The 17506-nt window shown below is 46.9% G+C and overlaps 2 protein-coding genes across 6 annotated transcripts in view; one reads left to right on the top strand and one right to left on the bottom strand.

Moving 5' to 3' along the window:
- The window catches only part of IRAK1BP1 (interleukin 1 receptor associated kinase 1 binding protein 1), a 46778-nt gene that overhangs the window by 10881 nt on the left and 18391 nt on the right, over nucleotides 1-17506 (top strand). For both annotated transcript variants that reach the window (XM_045009006.1, XR_006577857.1), the window contains exon 2: nucleotides 7232-7297. In XM_045009006.1, coding sequence (XP_044864941.1) covers nucleotides 7232-7297 — 66 coding nt within the window. The remainder of the gene's footprint in view (nucleotides 1-7231; nucleotides 7298-17506) is intronic.
- The window catches only part of LOC123365966 (F-box only protein 21-like), a 53830-nt gene that overhangs the window by 4495 nt on the left and 31829 nt on the right, over nucleotides 1-17506 (bottom strand). For 3 of the 4 annotated variants that reach the window (XM_045009008.1, XM_045009012.1, XM_045009007.1), the window contains exons 8-9: nucleotides 14817-17349; nucleotides 511-739 (exon numbers count right to left, since the gene is read on the bottom strand). The gene's annotated coding sequence lies outside the window, so the exon portion shown is untranslated. Of the gene's footprint in view, nucleotides 1-510; nucleotides 740-12682; nucleotides 12850-14816; nucleotides 17350-17506 lie in introns of those variants that run through there. The other variant, XM_045009010.1, reaches the window with a different exon arrangement.

Below are 17506 nucleotides of genomic sequence, written 5' to 3' on the forward strand. Positions count from 1 at the left end.
TGGATGAAAGAGAAGGAGGGATTGGAGCACAAATACCATTTGTAATTCGTAATTGCAGTATGCTTTGAATACCAGTTAACTTTATCTAGGTATTTATGGCTTTCAATTCCAGATTATCTGTCCAGGTTCATATTTTAATTAATTGGGGCTCTTGGGAGGTGTCAGAATACACTATTTCCCATGAGTACATAGATGGGACCTCATCACAAAAACAAAACAAAACAAACTTATGCCAAGGAGGAGAAAAAATAAACATAGAATTAAAAAGTAGAGCGAACTTTTCCTGTGCTATTTCCATTTGTCCTTCTATATACTGTTTACCATAGTGCAAAGTTACATTGTGTACATTTCTCCAAAGCTTTTATCCAAAGGTTTTAAAAAGGCAGTTGCACCTGAAATGTTAATTGGTAATTTACAAATGCAAATAATGGTATAGCCAATTGCTACTGTATATTAAGAACATATATGTTCAAACTAAGTTTTTTCTCCCAACTGTGATCTCTGTCTTACCTTTCATGCTGAGTAAAATGGGTTGTTTCCTTTTCAGTAAGAACCAAAGTGAAGTGGAGCAAAACTTGACTACCTTCGGACATTTCCTTTTTCATAATTGGTTGCTCTTCACCTTGGCTTGAGCTTTCACATTTTGTTTTAGGTTGTTTTTCCATGTTCAGGAAGGAAGGAGTGGTCATTCATTTCAGCATCTATGGTGCAACCAGCAGTGGCTGCAAAGTGGCTCCTCCTAGCAGAAGAAAATTTACGAACACAGGCTTATGGTGGTAGCAGATTTTGTAGGATTTTCATGCTTTAAGAGTAGGGGAAAATGGAAAAGCAGAGAAAGACATAGCACCACCATATAAGACATTTAGCCTTGGACTGGCAGCAATTTGGGACAGGAACAATCTTTCCATTTTGTTTATACATTTTGTGTCTAGTACAGGGGTTGGCAACCTTCGGCATGCAGCATCAGGGTAATCCACTGGTGGGCCGTGAGACATTTTATTTACATTGACCGTCCACAGGCACGGCCCCCTGCAGCCAATGGGAGCTGTGGGAAGCATGTCCCTGTGGGCTGCGGCTTCCCGCTTCCATTGGCCAGGAACGGTGAACTGCGGCCACTGGGAGCTATGGTGGGCCATGCCTGTGGATGGTCAATGTAGACAAAATGTCTCACGGCCCGCCAGCAGATTATCCTGATGGGCCAGGTGCCAAATATTGCTGACCCCGGTCTAATAAAATGGGATCCTCTTCCATGACATGCAAAACAAATAAATGACCTTTTTCTGGAACAGTGGTGGTTTACTTCAGTAACACTACAAAAATACAGTGGGTAAGCAAATTACATGTGTGGTTCTTTTGAGAATAGGCTTATGGACTAATGGAGTGGATGAGATAACATGTCTTGCATGTGATGTGTTAATTATTAATTCTGAACTGGAAAATTATCCTACTGTAAACCATTTCTTGCCCACTGAAAGTTAGAAAATGGAACAGACTGTTACACAAGTTCTAAGAACATGACACCAAATGTAAAGTTCATCTTAAAGTGTTGCTAAAACTTTTTTTCTGTGGCTAGTGTGATTAAACTGATAGCTCCTCAAAAAGAAGAAAAAACTTACAGCAGACATAAGCGGTTAAAAATAAACCAAAAAACCTTTTCATTTTCAGCTAGTCAGTCATAATTCTAATTAAGAATTCCACTAACATCCATCGTTCCCTCACCTTCCGTTCTGTCAAGAAAGAACATCATAAACAGGAGCAAAAAATCTCCACTGGAGTATTATTGTAAAAGTTAATAATATAATTGAGCAGACATTTCTTCCACTAATTTTTATCTGGAATTGATTATTGCTGAAAACTGTTAATTTCAAATCTGGAGTGTGATGGGATAAAAATTAACTTCCTGTGGAATATTACCAAAACTGATACTGAACACAAAATGTCTTACCACCATTTATGTTGTAATAGGACCCAAAACCACAAGATGGCAGTGTCCTTAAGTACATATGCAACACATATAAAGTATCAAATAAGGCAATTGTACTTCAGTCTGTGTAGAGAGAGGATAGGCTTAAAACATTTTGAATGGGGTTGGGGGACTGTAAGCGGGCGGTACTCACCCCTGCCGCGCCTCCTGCTGGTCGGCCCCGGAATGTCCCTCGGTCCGGCCCTGGAGCGCCCTCGGCAGGCTGGTGACCCGCCTGTTCGCAGGCCCCGGCGTCCCTCCCTGGACCCGGTGCCCCCTTTCTATAATCGGGTCTCCCCCTCCCAGGGGAACCCCGTGCTACTATCCCCGCCTTGCCTCAGTAGTGGCTACTGACAGTCATGGTCTAGCCCCACTCCCTGGGGCAGACTGCAGTATCAGCCCACTCATCACAGGCAAAGGGGTTTGGACCTGCTGCTTTGTCCTACTCCTGGGCTGCCCTCTGCAACTCCCAGTACCTTTGGCCCTTTGCTAGGCCGCAGCCTGGGGCTTTCCAGGCTGGAGCTTCCCTAGCTCCTCAGCCTGTTCCCAGCCCTGCTTCACCCTAGGTCCCTTCTCAGCTTCTAAGCAGCCAGGCCCATCTCCCTCTGGAAGCAGAGAGAGACTCTGCCTGGGGTCTGGCTTTCCTGCCTCTTATAATCCCCAGGGCTTCAGTTTGGGGCGTGGCCCCAGCTGCCGCCACTTTCCCCATCAGTGCAGCCTCCAGCCACAGCTCTCAAGCCCTGCCAGGCTGCTTTCTAACCCCTTAAAATCCCGGAGCAGGGTCCACCCTGCTACACACCCTCCCCCTCAAGAACCGCTCCACCGGGGGAGGCAGGGTGCTCTACCGGCCCAGGCTTCTCCTTAGCTGGACCCGCAGGGAGTCTCTTTCTCTCCGCAGGCCCTCTATTTCTCGGAGAAGCCTGTCCACTTCCCTCAGGTTCTGGGTCCTCACCGTAGACCTCCCCGGTCCCTTGTGGGTTTCCCCGCGCGTTTGGGTCCCCATGTCGGCCCTCCCGGCCGTTGTCTGGGTCCCCCACTCACGGCGAGGCTTTACCGGCCCTTTTCCCCAGGGGCCCTTGCCCCTTGATAGGGGACGGAGTATGGGAGAGGAAGCATGCTCGCTGCCTCTCCCCTGCCTCAGCCCCTGGGTTGTGGGCTTTGGCCCGGGCTTTGGGAGCCTTATGAGGGCATAGTCTCTTTATGTGTCCCTGCTCCCCACACGCCCAACAAGTTCGGAGGCCCCCTGTTAACTTCACAGGGGGCACTCGAGTCCGGTAGGGACACTCCCTTTTCAAGTGTCCCCGTCGCCCACAGGCAAAACAGTCTTTAGGCCCCGGCACTGGCCTCCAGCCCAAGGTGCCTGGCCCCTGTTGAGGTCCATGTGCCCTGGGCCGTCCCTGCGCGGCCGGTCCTATAGGGGCCTCGGCCTCTAGAAAGTCCTCCATAAGAGTAACGGCCGCCCGTAGGGTCTGAGGTCGGTGTCGCAGCACCCACGCCCGCCCGGGTGTCGGGAGGATGTGGGTGAACTGTTCGAGCACCAGCTGCTCGATGATGTCAGCGGAGGCTCTCTGTTCTGGCTGTAGCCACCGGGTCGCTGCCTCCCTCAACTCCTGGGCCACAGCCCGGGGCCGGACGCCCGGAGGGTAAAACTTTCCCCGGAACCGTCGTCGGAAGGTCTCCGGGGTGACCTCAAAACTGTCCAAGATGGCCGCCTTCAGCTGAGCGTAAACCCGGGCGTCATCATCGGGGAGGTCCCGGTAAGCCCTCTGAGCCGGCCCTGTCAAATAGGGGGCAAGGATGGTTGCCCACTGGTCCGATGGCCACCCGGCGACGGCCGCCACCCGTTCGAATGTCACGAGGTACGCCTCAGGGTCGTCCTCGGGCCCCATCTTGGTTAGGCGCACAGGCGGCGCAGGGGGTGCGGGTGAAGCAGCCTGGCCTGGCGCGATGCCACCGGGGCTCGGCCACAGGGTGGCGAATTGCTGGAGCCAATCGGACTGTAGGTCCCGATACTGGGCCTCCATGGTCTGCAGCCACTGCGTCTGGAGGACCCCCAGCTGCTCCATGAGCTGCTCCTGCTGCTGCCGCTGGCTCTCGGCCAGGAGTTTAATAAGAGTCTCTGTCTCCATTTTTGTTTTTCCCAAGGCCGTCGTCCTCTGGGCAACTGTCCCACAGTTCTTGCCCTGGCCCTTTGTATCAGGGGCGGTTCTAACGGTCCCTGATCAGGTGCCACTGTAAGCGGGCGGTACTCACCCCTGCCGCGCCTCCTGCTGGTCGGCCCCGGAATGTCCCTCGGTCCGGCCCTGGAGCGCCCTCGGCAGGCTGGTGACCCGCCTGTTCGCAGGCCCCGGCGTCCCTCCCTGGACCCGGTGCCCCCTTTCTATAATCGGGTCTCCCCCTCCCAGGGGAACCCCGTGCTACTATCCCCGCCTTGCCTCAGTAGTGGCTACTGACAGTCATGGTCTAGCCCCACTCCCTGGGGCAGACTGCAGTATCAGCCCACTCATCACAGGCAAAGGGGTTTGGACCTGCTGCTTTGTCCTACTCCTGGGCTGCCCTCTGCAACTCCCAGTACCTTTGGCCCTTTGCTAGGCCGCAGCCTGGGGCTTTCCAGGCTGGAGCTTCCCTAGCTCCTCAGCCTGTTCCCAGCCCTGCTTCACCCTAGGTCCCTTCTCAGCTTCTAAGCAGCCAGGCCCATCTCCCTCTGGAAGCAGAGAGAGACTCTGCCTGGGGTCTGGCTTTCCTGCCTCTTATAATCCCCAGGGCTTCAGTTTGGGGCGTGGCCCCAGCTGCCGCCACTTTCCCCATCAGTGCAGCCTCCAGCCACAGCTCTCAAGCCCTGCCAGGCTGCTTTCTAACCCCTTAAAATCCCGGAGCAGGGTCCACCCTGCTACAGGGACATTTTCCTTCCCCATAATTCAGATTACCAAAACAGCTGTTCAAATTATTAGTCATGTCAGCTTGGTTATTTCTATGTAATGTTTGAGGGAGGTTGGGAGAAGAGTGAAAAAGGGTTTCCTATGACAGTACAAATAAATAGACTACATTTCCCTACTGATATTAAAAATATTGTAGGATTTTTTTTTTAAATCTTGAAGCTATTTTATAAGCTAAGTAAATTTTTAGAATTGGATTGACTCAAGCTCTCTATCCACCCCACAGGCAGCCACCCTGCTAATTTACGTCAACCCTGTTCTGGCAAGAATGCTTCCGCCTGAGAAGTGCAATTTGGTCACTGTGGCCAAATCATCCCTTGGCCTTAACTGAAGAGACTGCCAAAAAGTTAACTGCACTTGAGATTTGTCTATTGGGAATTGTACTGAGATTTCCAAACTCATATTTTATAGAAAGGCTTGGAAGGATTAGCTTGCTATCGAAAAATATCATGAAACATCAGTTCCACCATATACACACAAACCAATGAAAAAATATTTCAATTGATAGTAATAAAAACTTACAAATAGGCAGGGTAAGAAAAATGCTCCTTGAGAACTTAGAGTTTAATTTAAGGATAGTTTGTATATTTTCACAATTTGTGTTTTAACAGTTCTAAAACTTTAATTTGTTGAATCTCAACATCTGTCATTAAATAATTGACAATCCCACCCATAATTTTGTGTAACTGAAAATTTAAACTGATAAAAATGCTTAAAAGTAAATATTTTGATATTCTCAATTATAAAAAAAGATTGAATTCTGCCAAGTCTACTTTTAAGCCATTGAACAATGGTAATAATTTATGGAGCTGACTCAAATTGGTAACTTGAAATGCTTGTCATTACATAGTGTCATAGATGGGTGCATGCTACCTTATGTGTTCCTGACTCAAGGAAAACATTGACACAAGCTTCTTTTGTGAATGAGTAAGGGAAGTGGATAAACAGTGGAGGGAAATGCTGCTCTTTTCCACTCAAAGAGGAATTCAACACAGTTCAAATGGAAAATCTGCTTATCTCCCATTACCAAATCCCTGAGCCAGCCACACTTTAGAGGTTTAGAAAGATTTAAATATTTTACAATTCTTGATTTGTTATAAATTAAACTTTTTATTGTGATGCAGTTATTTTAAAAAGGAGTGATTGTATTGTGTCAATTCAGAATGAAGTGGGGGCTGGGAAAGAGGAAGAAGAGACTCTGAAAGGAAGTTTGTGATCTCAAAAGGAAAAATGCGGGTGTGTGTTTTGAAGCAATCACTCTGGAAATCTTTGTACATTATGCATTTTAAAAAAAGATAGAACATCCTTCCCTTTTCTAATAATCATTTTCTCTGAAACACCGTGAGTTTTTTCCCTTTTAAAGGATGAAACTGAACAATTTAGAGGCTCTGTAGAATGAAGGAGAGGGTTTGATATGACACAAGCAGCAAACCACTTCAATGTTCAAGTGTAACTAGAATCTCTTTGTATTTTATTTATATAGTGTTTCTCATGCAAACATTCCTTTGAATAATACAGCTGCTGTTATGGCAAAGACAGTTAAAGGAGTTACTCCAAAGAGGAAAAAAACCATTGCTCAATCATTATTTAAGTCACCTATTCACTACAAGCTGCTGCTTTTGAAATCTAGAATATGGATTTGGAAAGCACTTTTCACACACTAGTTCTCTTTAAACTTTAAACTCATTGTTTTGTAAGTCAGATGGAGTGTTATGCAGTGATACGCAGCTTTGACTAACTGCCACTTATTAAAGGATTAGACTCTTATTAAAGGAAGAATTGTTGTCCAGAACACTAGACTTATCACTTTTCCAGGGTCGGCTCCAGACCCCAGCGCGCCAAGCGCGTGCTTGGGGCGGCATGCCGCGGGGGGCGCTCTGCCTGTCGCTGGGAGGGCGGCAGGCGGCTCCGGTGGACCTCCCGCAGGCATGCCTGCGGAGGGTCCGCTGGTCCCGCGGCTCCGGTGGACCTCCCGCAGGCATGCCTGCGGATGCTCCACCGGAGCCGCGGGACCAGCGGACCCTCCGCAGGCACGTCTGCAGGAGGTCCACCGGAGTCGCGGGACCGGCGACCGCCAAAGCGCCCCCCGTGGCGTGCCGCCATGCTTGGGGCGGCGAAATTGCTGGAGCCGCCCCTGCACTTTTCAAAAGAAACTTGTAATCTTTAACTGCCATCTGGATTCTAGCTGAAGAGAGTGGCGTAGCAAATTTCACACGTGTGTTTCTGAGTTACCAGTAACACGACAATAGGGAAAGTTAGAATATCATGTAGCCTGTGAACACAAATTCTTAATTGCTTTGGTTAAAAATTATACTCTTGTACTTTGTTTCAGGAAGAAAATGTGACTGTGACAAAGGATTTTAGTAGAGTAGAAAATGCTTATCAAATGGAAGCAGAGGTATGTATTAATCATAGCAAGAGGAATAACCATGCACCCAGACATAGTGAGTTTGTAGGTTTTGTCTTTTCTCCTCAAAACTAGCAAGGGACAGTTACATACAGCACTGTACAGTATGAAGTAGTAAAATTAAAAAGGCACCCCACAGAATTTTGCAAGAAGTAAGCTAGGTTCTGGGGTGCAAGAGCAAGATTTTCTTCATTCTTTGCTGTAGAAAGGAGCCAATTCACCCCATGATAACAGGGAAGCTATACTACATATGCTGGATGTTAGGAGAGCCTTGGCCTTCTATTTGGATAGGATGAAGGCCTTTAGGAAATCTCCCAAGCTCTTCCTATCAATTGCAGAAAGATCAAAAGGCACAGCGATATCAACTCTGAGGCTCTCTAAATGGGTCTAGAGCTGTATTAGCTACTGCTATCATGCTCGTAATTTGGTACCTCCACCTGGAATCTATACATTCCACGAGGTCAGTTTCCACCTCGGTCGCTTGAATTAAAGACATTTCTATTCTGGAAATCTGCAGGGCAGACCTGGGTGTCTGCTCATACTTTCGCAGAATACTATCCGATTACTAGAGACTCTGCTTCTGTTGCCATCTTCGGCTCCACAGTATTGTAATCCATAACGGATTTGACTCCAAAGTCCCAACCCTCCATCAGAGATACTGCTTGGGAGTCACCTACAGTGGAGCACCAATAGGGACACTACTCAAAGTAATTACTCACCTTGTGAAGTAACAATGGTTCCCCACAACCAACCCACCTTCCGTCTACTTCGGAATTCTCAATAGGGGCTCTGCAGTAGAGAAGGAACTGAGGATGGTTCACCCGCACATTGCTAATTAGCCTCGCAGCAGAGCACAAGGGAGGGAGGAGAGCGCATGTGTGGACCAAATGGACATTGCTACTAAAGATCTCTGATCAGAGGCACAGGGTGCAGACACACCTACAGTGGAGCACATAGACACACATCTTGAAGAACCATCATTACTGCACAAGATGAATAACTTTCTCTTATGTGGGTAATCCCACTGACACCAAGGAGACTATGCATGTGAATAGGGCTTTGCATGAGTAGCCCCTTACCAAGCAGGAAGTGCTGTACTGGGAGTCAATCCAGCTAAGGAAAAGCACCATTTTTTTCAGTCTATGAACCTTTGCAATACAGCATGCTAATTAGACCACTATCCAATAGCTCAGGGGTCGGCAACCTTTCAGAAGCAGTGTGCTGAGTCTTTATTTATTCATTCTAATTTAAGGTTTCACGTGCCAGTAATAGTTTTAATGTTTTTAGAAGGTCTCTTTCTAGAAGTCTATAATATATAACTAAACTATTGTTGTATGTAAAGTAAATAAGGTTTTTAAAATGTTTAAGAAGCTTCATTTAAAATTAAATTAAAATGCAGAGCCCTCCTGGACCAGTGGCCAGGACCTGGGCAGCGTGAGTGCCACTGAAAATCAGCTCGCGTGTCGCCTTCAGCACCTGTGCCATAGGTTGCCTACCCCTGCAATAGCTTGATAACGTGTTTTGTGGAGGGGACCTGGAAGTTTGCATCACTGATAGTTACTTGCAACTCCATAGTTAAGGTACAGTTCCATTTTGCACTTAAAGGAGGGAGGGAGCTTCTTTGGTTTGTATGAAGAACATATTATATCCACCTCAAACTTACAGCACCGAGTACAGAAAGAATGTTGAGAATTCCCCTATTTGTTTTTAGGAGTTAAAATTAAACTTGGCCCTTTAAGAAATATGTCAGTGTTTTGCCTTGGTCCTGAACTATCTTAACTGAATACTGCAGTTGCTTTAAACTTCCCATGTAGTTGGAAGTAATTGAAGTCTTGTGAATGGGCTATATTTGAAAAATTAAGGTAAGCTATTAATGAGGCATCAAATTGTTTTTATATAGACTACAGCAAGGCTTAGGTCAACAGCTGAACTAATTCTTAAATAGAGTCATATTGATAGAACTCAACCAATCGCCGGTTTGCTCTACCATTTTCTGCAACCCACCATTTCCCGCAGTTCTGCTAGGCATGAGACTGCTCTCCTCGCTGTCGTTTCCTGTCCAGGTTCAGAGCTGCAGCACAGCTTGTGCTGGCCAACCCTCATCCTCCCCAATATCCTGCCTCCGCAGCAGCAGTTTGCTTAACTCACATCCTTTAAAGTTACTGTTTAGGCTGTTTTTTGGGCAGTTTGAGCATTTTGGTTTGCTTCAAGCCTTCTGGTCCAGGATTTGAGCAGCCTGGTGGACATAGCCACCTACAGCCTCCATTGCCCCTTCTCAGGCATGGCAGACCAGCCACGTAAGCAGTGGGCAAAATCAAGGTGCTCTGTATGCAAGGTGGCAGCTTTCTCAGGTGCTCAGCCAAAGACGAAAGATGCTCAGGCTGCTCCCAGTCAAAGGACTTAACTCTGCTAGAACACAGAGCTCTGAATGGGACAGGCAATATTGGGTCCCCTACACACCCAAAGAGCAGTGAATCCACCACAGAGAAACCCAACCAGGAGACACAGGGCAAAACAGACAGAGGCTTTAAGGATGAAGAGGATTTCATCCAGCTTACCCAGGAGGTACGTCCTGGAGTAAAACAGGATTGCAAAGATACAAACCCTACTCGGATACTGGTCCCCACACAAGTACTGAAGTGGGCCCTTGTTTCTCTGGGGAGAGATGCCAGGCTCATAAATAACTACTACCTTCCCAATCCAGGTCAGGGAACTCAGATAAGGAGATGCCACCCTGGAGGAATAAGATTCTGATGGAGAAGACTCTGAAAGAGAATGCTGTAGAGGGCTTTGGGCTCTGCCTAAAGCAAGTGGCAAGAGTGGCAAGTGCCAGAGCAGCCATGCTCACAAACCATGCCAAAAACTGCCAGAATGAACAACAACAGAAAGGAAGTACAAAAAAATTACCCAGCACTCCTCCTCTGACTCAGATTCCTCGTCTACCGAGGAAGGAGAGCTGTCAGGCTCTGAATCTGAGCAAGACTCAGGGAAAATGTAGCAAAAATATCCCCCCCCCCAAAAAAAGCTTGAGGGCATATGCAAAAGATTGTGTCCACAATATTTATCCAAGCTCCTGAGCACAAGCCTTGAAGTAAATACCTCCCCTCAAAATCCTCCCTCAAGGTTCTGATTCCCCAGCACTCCTTTTTTTGGAGGCATGATTAGGGAGAAGTGAAAAACTCAGCAGGGGTAAGACCATTAACATATATGACCGTAGATTTTTACAAACTCCAAGAGCCTAAACGTTCTACTAGTGAGGTTTCAAAAATAGATACTGCAGTAGCATCCTTAGCCAGATACATGATTATTCTGGCTGAAGGGGAATTCTTTCCTAAGGACCCCACAGATAGGGAAGAGGAGGCCACCCACACTCTGGCAAGTCAAGTATAATTAGGCAGGCCAAAAAACAACTCGAAGAGCAACTAGCAAAAGACACAAAAACTAAAAGCAAAAATTGTATTTTTTTTTTGTTTCTCTTCATAGGACTGTAGGTGTCCGTTCAACCACTGCAGTAGAGTAATCGTTTTCTCCTTATGGGGAGAATACGCTCCCTGAGGGGCATGCCCAACACCCTAGGGTTCAAATGCTACCTTACTTGCAGACTTTCTGTACCAATTTCGGATGGACACTTTTTGTGCATCTGCTGTCTCGGCAAGACACGTATACCACAGAAGTGCTTGCATTGTCACAATCTCAAACCAGGAAGGCAAGAGATCTCCAACTTAAACTCCTCCTCATGGAGAAGTCTGTCTGTCCGGTGTCTCAGCCTGAGGTACGGACCCCTCCTGGCCAGAGATCACCAATTACAGTCTTTTACAGGGGCCTTTCTTCCATGGTTCAGGCTTCCGATCAATTCACCAAGAAGGTGGCAAAAAAACAGGGTACAACATCCCCGACTCAGAAGTTGGCCAAGAAAGGGCACTCCTCCAACGGGCAAACGGCTTTGATACCAATCGCACTGATCCTTTCAACTGCCGAAATAGTGGGGCCCTCCAGCACCGTTGGTACCAAGAAAACAAAATATGCCAAGCGGCTGAGCTGTGACACAGGCTGCAAGGGGAAACTGAAACTGCATACTGCGCTACCAGCAGAGGTGATCAAACACCCAGTACAGAGCATCTTGGCACTTCCACAGATGATGGCACCACCTAGCGCAGACACCATGCACTTGAGCTGCACATCGGCACCGATGAGCTGATCAGACCATCCGGTACCGACTCCTACTACGCTTATGGTACTGATGCCATCCACTTTGCAGCAATTCCTATGCCAAGAAGACCTCACTGTCTCCTCGATACTGGAGTCTACGTAGCATCCTCAGTACCTAGTCAACCCAGTTCTTCACCTCTTTTCACCCCGCAATTTTTTAGCGATGATGAGGATGGGGACGAAGATGTTCTACACTCTCCACAACATTCTTCCCCTGTGAATGCTCCCATCACACCTGCTCATCTGTACAAGGGCTACCTGGTGGACCCTAAGGACCATTCCAGGTATGGGCATCCCTGGATGCCACCTATGCCCTTCCCTCCAGAGTAGCCATTTTAGAGCCCGTGGACAGCATACTCACCACAACAACACAGACTTGCCAGCCCATCCAGAGCAAGCACACATCATTCACCCCTATCAACAGCACAGGGACCACCTGAATCTAGAGAACGGGGGGGAAGAGGAGGAGGAATTCTTTGACAAGGACAATCCACCTGAAGCTCACTTCTCTTCATCTTTGCCTGATGACACTATCATGCCCCCGCCTCCCAACACAGGAGATGGTTTCAAACAATTCCAAGACCTCTATAAGAGAGTTGTGAGCTCACTGGACATTTCCCTTAAAGAAGTCCAGGAGGCACAAGATAAATTAATAGACATATTGCACACATCGATGTCCTCCAAAATCGCCCTTCCTATGAATGATGCGATTATGGAACCAGTAAAGTTATTCTGGCAAACCCCAGCAACGATCCCACCCACATGCAAGAGGTCTGATAAAAATTACTACGTGCCCACAAAGGGAACTGAATTTCTCTTCTCACATCCAATGCCGAACTCATTAGTGATTGACGTGGTCAATGAATGGGGCAGACAAGAATACCCAGAAACATGCCCTATGACAAAGATTGGAAGCGGCTCGACGTTTTCAGCCGCAAAGCATACTCCTCAGTGACCTTATACTTGAGAATAGCTAACTATGAAGCATTACTAGCAAAATATGACCACAATAATTATGCAAAATTCTCTGAATTTATTGAATTTATTCCGGAAGATAAAAAAGAGCAATTCAAATCAGTTCTATCAGCAGGTCAACTCATAACCAGAACAGCATTCCAGGATGCTCTGGATTCTGCTGATACAGCAGCGAGGTCCATAGCCACCATGGTGGTTATGAGAAGGGCTTCCTGGCTCCATCTCTCTGGATTCCCAAAGCCGATACAGTCGACAGTTGAAGACCAAAGAATCTAAGCTATTTGCGGCCAAAACAAATGAGTCACTACACACTCTCAAGGACTCGAGGGCAACTCTGAGCTCTCTCGGTATTTACATACCTAGGACCAAAAGAAAACAGGGAAATTGTCAAAGATCCTGACCCCCCTCTGTATGCACAACGCCACAGATGATATGAGCATCGGGGCAGAAGCAGAAAACATTGAGGAGAGAACAATCTACTCCCTCAAATACTATGTGGTAGCCATTGACCTCCAGACAACAAATTTGAAGCCTTGGTTGAGGGCCTGAGAACCCTGTATCTTTCAACGCTGGAGCCATCTACAACTTGCAAAACCTTTGGAGATCGCCTGCTTCCATTCTAACAATCTGGAAAAATATTACAACAGATAGGTATTGGAAATTATTGAGACTGGTTACTCCATCTGCTTTACCTCCAAACCCCCTACCCACCCTACCACCCCGTCCCTCTTCAGGGACCCCTCTCATGAACATCTACTGTGAGAAGAGGTAACCCACCTCATACATCTAGGACCAGTAGAACTCATACCAATGGAATACAGACGAAGGGGATTCTATTCACACTACTTTCTCACACAGAAAAAAGCAGGAGGGTGAAGACCCATCCTCAACCTACAGCGAGTCATAAATTTGAAAACACAACGATTCAAAATGGTCACACTAGGCACCATAATTCCAGCACTAGAAAGGAGAGACTGGTTCTCAGCCCTCAACCTCTAGGATGTGTATTTTCATATAACCATCCATCCATCACATCGGAGGTTTCTCTGCTTTGCAATAGGACAAGATCATTTTCAAGACAAAGTCCTACCCTTCAGCCTATCCACTGCCCCGCGGGTATTTTCAAAGGTCCTAGCCGTTGTAGCTGCCTACCTCCGCAGAAAAGGAATCCTGAAATTTCCATACTTGGACGACTGTCTGCTGAAAGCACCAACATGGCAGACAGCGTTAGAGTCCACCAAATAGGTGATAACTCTATTTACGAGGTTAGGCCTTCAGATAAACATAGAAAAATCCACTCTGACACGAGCACAACAACAGGAGTTTATTGGGGCATACCTCAATTCCCCTGAAGCAATGGTCTCCCTACCAAGAAAATGATTTCTGACTTTACCCAGCCTGATCTCCATGATGTGAAACGGTCCACAAGTATCTACCAGAACCTGCCTACAACTTCTAGGCCACGTGATTGTCATGACCTTCATCATCAGACACACGAGGTTACACTTGCAGTGTCTACAAGCCTGGCTCCGGACAACTATGTCCCACACAGACACAATATAAATGAGCGCCTCACAATGCTGGACAAAATAAAAGACTCCCTTTTATGGTGGACATACCTATACAACATCTGGAGGGGGGTGCCCTTTTTAACAGAATCCAGCAACGTTTACCATCACCATAGATGCATCCCTTCTGGGTTGGGGGGCACATCTAAACCCACACTCTATCCAGGGCCAGTGGTCCACAGTGGAATCCCATCTTCATATAAACCTTTTAGAATTACAAGCTGTCCGAAACACCTACTCCCACTTCTTACCGATCATCAAAGACAAGACTGTACAGGTCCTTACAGACAGCACGGCTTGTACGTTTTACATAAACAGATAAGGGAGAACATGATGACACTCCCTATGCATGGAAGCCATGTGACTCTGGCAATGGTGCATCAAGCACAATGTCCATATTACAGCATCGTACCTACCTGAATGCCAGAATACCACAGCAGATACCCTGAGCAGGAATTTCTCTCAGGACCATGAGTAGGAGCTGGATACGTGTTCTCCTAAACATTTTTCAGACTTGGGAGTTCCCAACAATAGATCTTTTTGCAACCACACAAAACACCAAATGCCTGCAGTTTTGCTCCAGAGCAGGACTCAGTCCACACTCTCTCAGCGATGCCTTCTTCAGTAAATGGAATGCTCCCCTCCTGTACACCTTCCCTCCCACCCCTCTCCTAGACTGAGTGCTTCACAATATCAGACAGGACAGATCCAGAGTGATCCTAATAGCCCACATATGGTCTCGACAAATGTATCCTTACCTTCTACAGATGGCGGTGTGTCCACCACGCACACTCCCGCTTCTGTCTCAGCTTCTGTCTGAGGACACAGGACACATCCTCCATCCGGATCCTCAAAGACTCCAACTCAAAACGTGGTTACTTCATGGCTCCCAGGATCTAAAATGACATGCTCCACAAACGTACATAACATTTTGTTAAACAGTTGAGATGTGTGTCCCCCTGTGGGTGCTCCACTATCCTTCCTCCTCCCTTCTACTTCAGAGTTTCGCACTAATGGTCTGCAGTAGAGAAGGAACAGAGGGGGGGTTGGTCGCACAGTGCCAGATAACTACCTGAAGTGGTGCGAGATGGGGGTCACACATGTGTGACCCAACCGGGAACTACTACCATAAATCTCCAATTATGAGCGCAGGGGCACACAAACACCTAAAGTGGAGCACCCACAGGGACACACATCTTGAAGAACCTATGTTACTGCATAAGGTAACTTTCTCATCTCATTTCTATCCTGCACAAGTGGGTGTATAATGGCTTCTGTACTATCAGAGACTACAAATAAACTATAGGAGATAACAAAATGGGCAGAAAAGAATCTCTCTCCCCAGGTGATACACATAAAAGGGAAGTTGAATCAGAAAGCAGACTGGCTCAGCCATTGCACAGTCAACAGAATAGTGCCTGAACCAGGAAGTCTTCACTCTGATCTTAAAGATGCTTGGTTTCCTCTTGGTTGATCTGTTTGCAAGTTACAAAAACACCAGCAGCTGAAATACTTTACCAGGGAATCAGATCCCAAGTCCCTGGGAACAGAGTCCTGTCACACAGGTGCCAGAAAGCTTGTGATATGCATTCCTGCCCTTCCCTCTCATAAGAAAAATAATTTAAAAGATAAAGCAGAAACAAGTAAAGTGATAATTCTGTATTGGCCAAGGAAGCCCTGGTTCTCTGATCTGATAGAGCTGAAACTGCAACCACCATTACAGCTGCCACCCAGACTGGACATCCTTGCCGAAGACCCTTTCCTCCACCCAGACCCAGACCATCTTCAGCTGAGAGCCTGGTTATTGAAAGGGAAATGTTAATAGCACTAGGCCTATCTTCCAAAGTGATCAGGACTTTGTATGAGTCCAGGAGCGTCTCCATGATAAAAGCTTATTCCTCCATCTGGACCAGGTTCAGTATTTGATGCCAGGAGAGCAATGCTAATTCAAGAGATCTGGAATTCCAGCTATCCTGGACTCTTTCAAAGAAGGTATGGATGAAGGTCTTCAGTCCAGCACCATAGCACGCCAGGTATTTGCCACTGGTAGCATTCTATTCACAGGATCCTCAGGTTCTTTAGTACGTAATCCCAAGGTAGTCAGATTTGTCAGAGCAGTCAAACTGGCAGTCAGACCAGTCTTCCCTAAATGGGTCCCACCACTGGTGTTGAAGGCCCTAGCCACTCACCCTTTCAAGCCCCTGACTTGTATATCAGCATTTTGTCTCTCCATCAAAATCTGTTTTCTGGTTGCCATCATGTCTCTTGGGCAAATTTCAGATCTGGCAGTCCTATTTATGCAAGGACCCCACTGAGTGTTCCATGAAGACAAGAAGGTACTGAGAACTGCTGTTGTTTCTCCCCAGCGTGAAGTCTGCTTTCCGTAGCTTGCAGGAGACTATCCTTCCTTCCTTCTGCTCAAAGCCACAGCACCCACCCAAGAAGCTGGGGCACAATTTAGATGTCAGAAAAGCACTGAAATCTACATCAGGTGCACAGAATCCACAAGGTCAGGCTCTGTTTGCCTTCTTTCACCCGAAATATCAGGCCCTGTTTGCCTTCTTTCACCCGAAATGTCAAAGGCTCAGAATCTCTAGGCTGTCTCTGGTTAGATGGATCAGACTGTGCATTGTTGAAGCTTACAAAAAGTGTCAGGCACTTCTCTTTCAGAAGCTATCCAGGCACACTCCACGAGATCCATGGCAACCTTGTGGGCCGAATGAGCATGTGCCTCTACCACATATGCAGCGCAGCCACATGGTAATTGGTTAACAGCTGGTTAACTTTCTGTCCTCTGCAAAAGCCTCCTTTGGCAGAAAGATGCTCCACGCAGTGGTCCAGTAGCGGCCTTGCCTTTGGTCAATCCTCAAGGGGGAGGAGGTCTATTTAACTCTTTTTCTATTTACCTTTTCTTGTCTCTCCCCACTCCTGTACACTGCTCACTACTTCTCACGTGTAACAAAATTGCGGGAGACACTGGGCTGCAGAATGAAAAATTTCTTACAATAATTCCTTTTCTGCTAGCAGCACCTCCCACAGTTCTACCCACCTTGGTGCCTTTCTGCTAAGGATCAGCCTTTTATTTGCATATTTACCATGAAGGGAGTTGGCCTGGTGTACAGTTAATGCATTTGTCATTGATGTTATGCTTATAAATATTTTTCTCTAAGTTTTTCACACAGCTTTGGAATGACTCACCTGGCAGAAAGTGGTGAGTCACAAAAGGGGGCGTGGCCAGCATGAGCTGCACTGCAGCTTTGAATCACCACTGCAGAGAGGAGAAGAGCAGCCCTGTGCATAGAAGAATTGTGGGAAATGCTTTGAGCAGAAAGGAAATGATCAATTAATTTTTTTTCCATTTGATGCAACAATTCTGTGAATTGTAATGGCTCAGTGGTAAGAGGAAGACTGGACAGATGCAGTAAGTTCTTACTGGCAGGTCACTTGG

The sequence above is a fragment of the Mauremys mutica genome, chromosome 3 (assembly GCF_020497125.1).
Source record: "Mauremys mutica isolate MM-2020 ecotype Southern chromosome 3, ASM2049712v1, whole genome shotgun sequence".
Classification (NCBI taxonomy): domain Eukaryota; kingdom Metazoa; phylum Chordata; order Testudines; family Geoemydidae; genus Mauremys; species Mauremys mutica.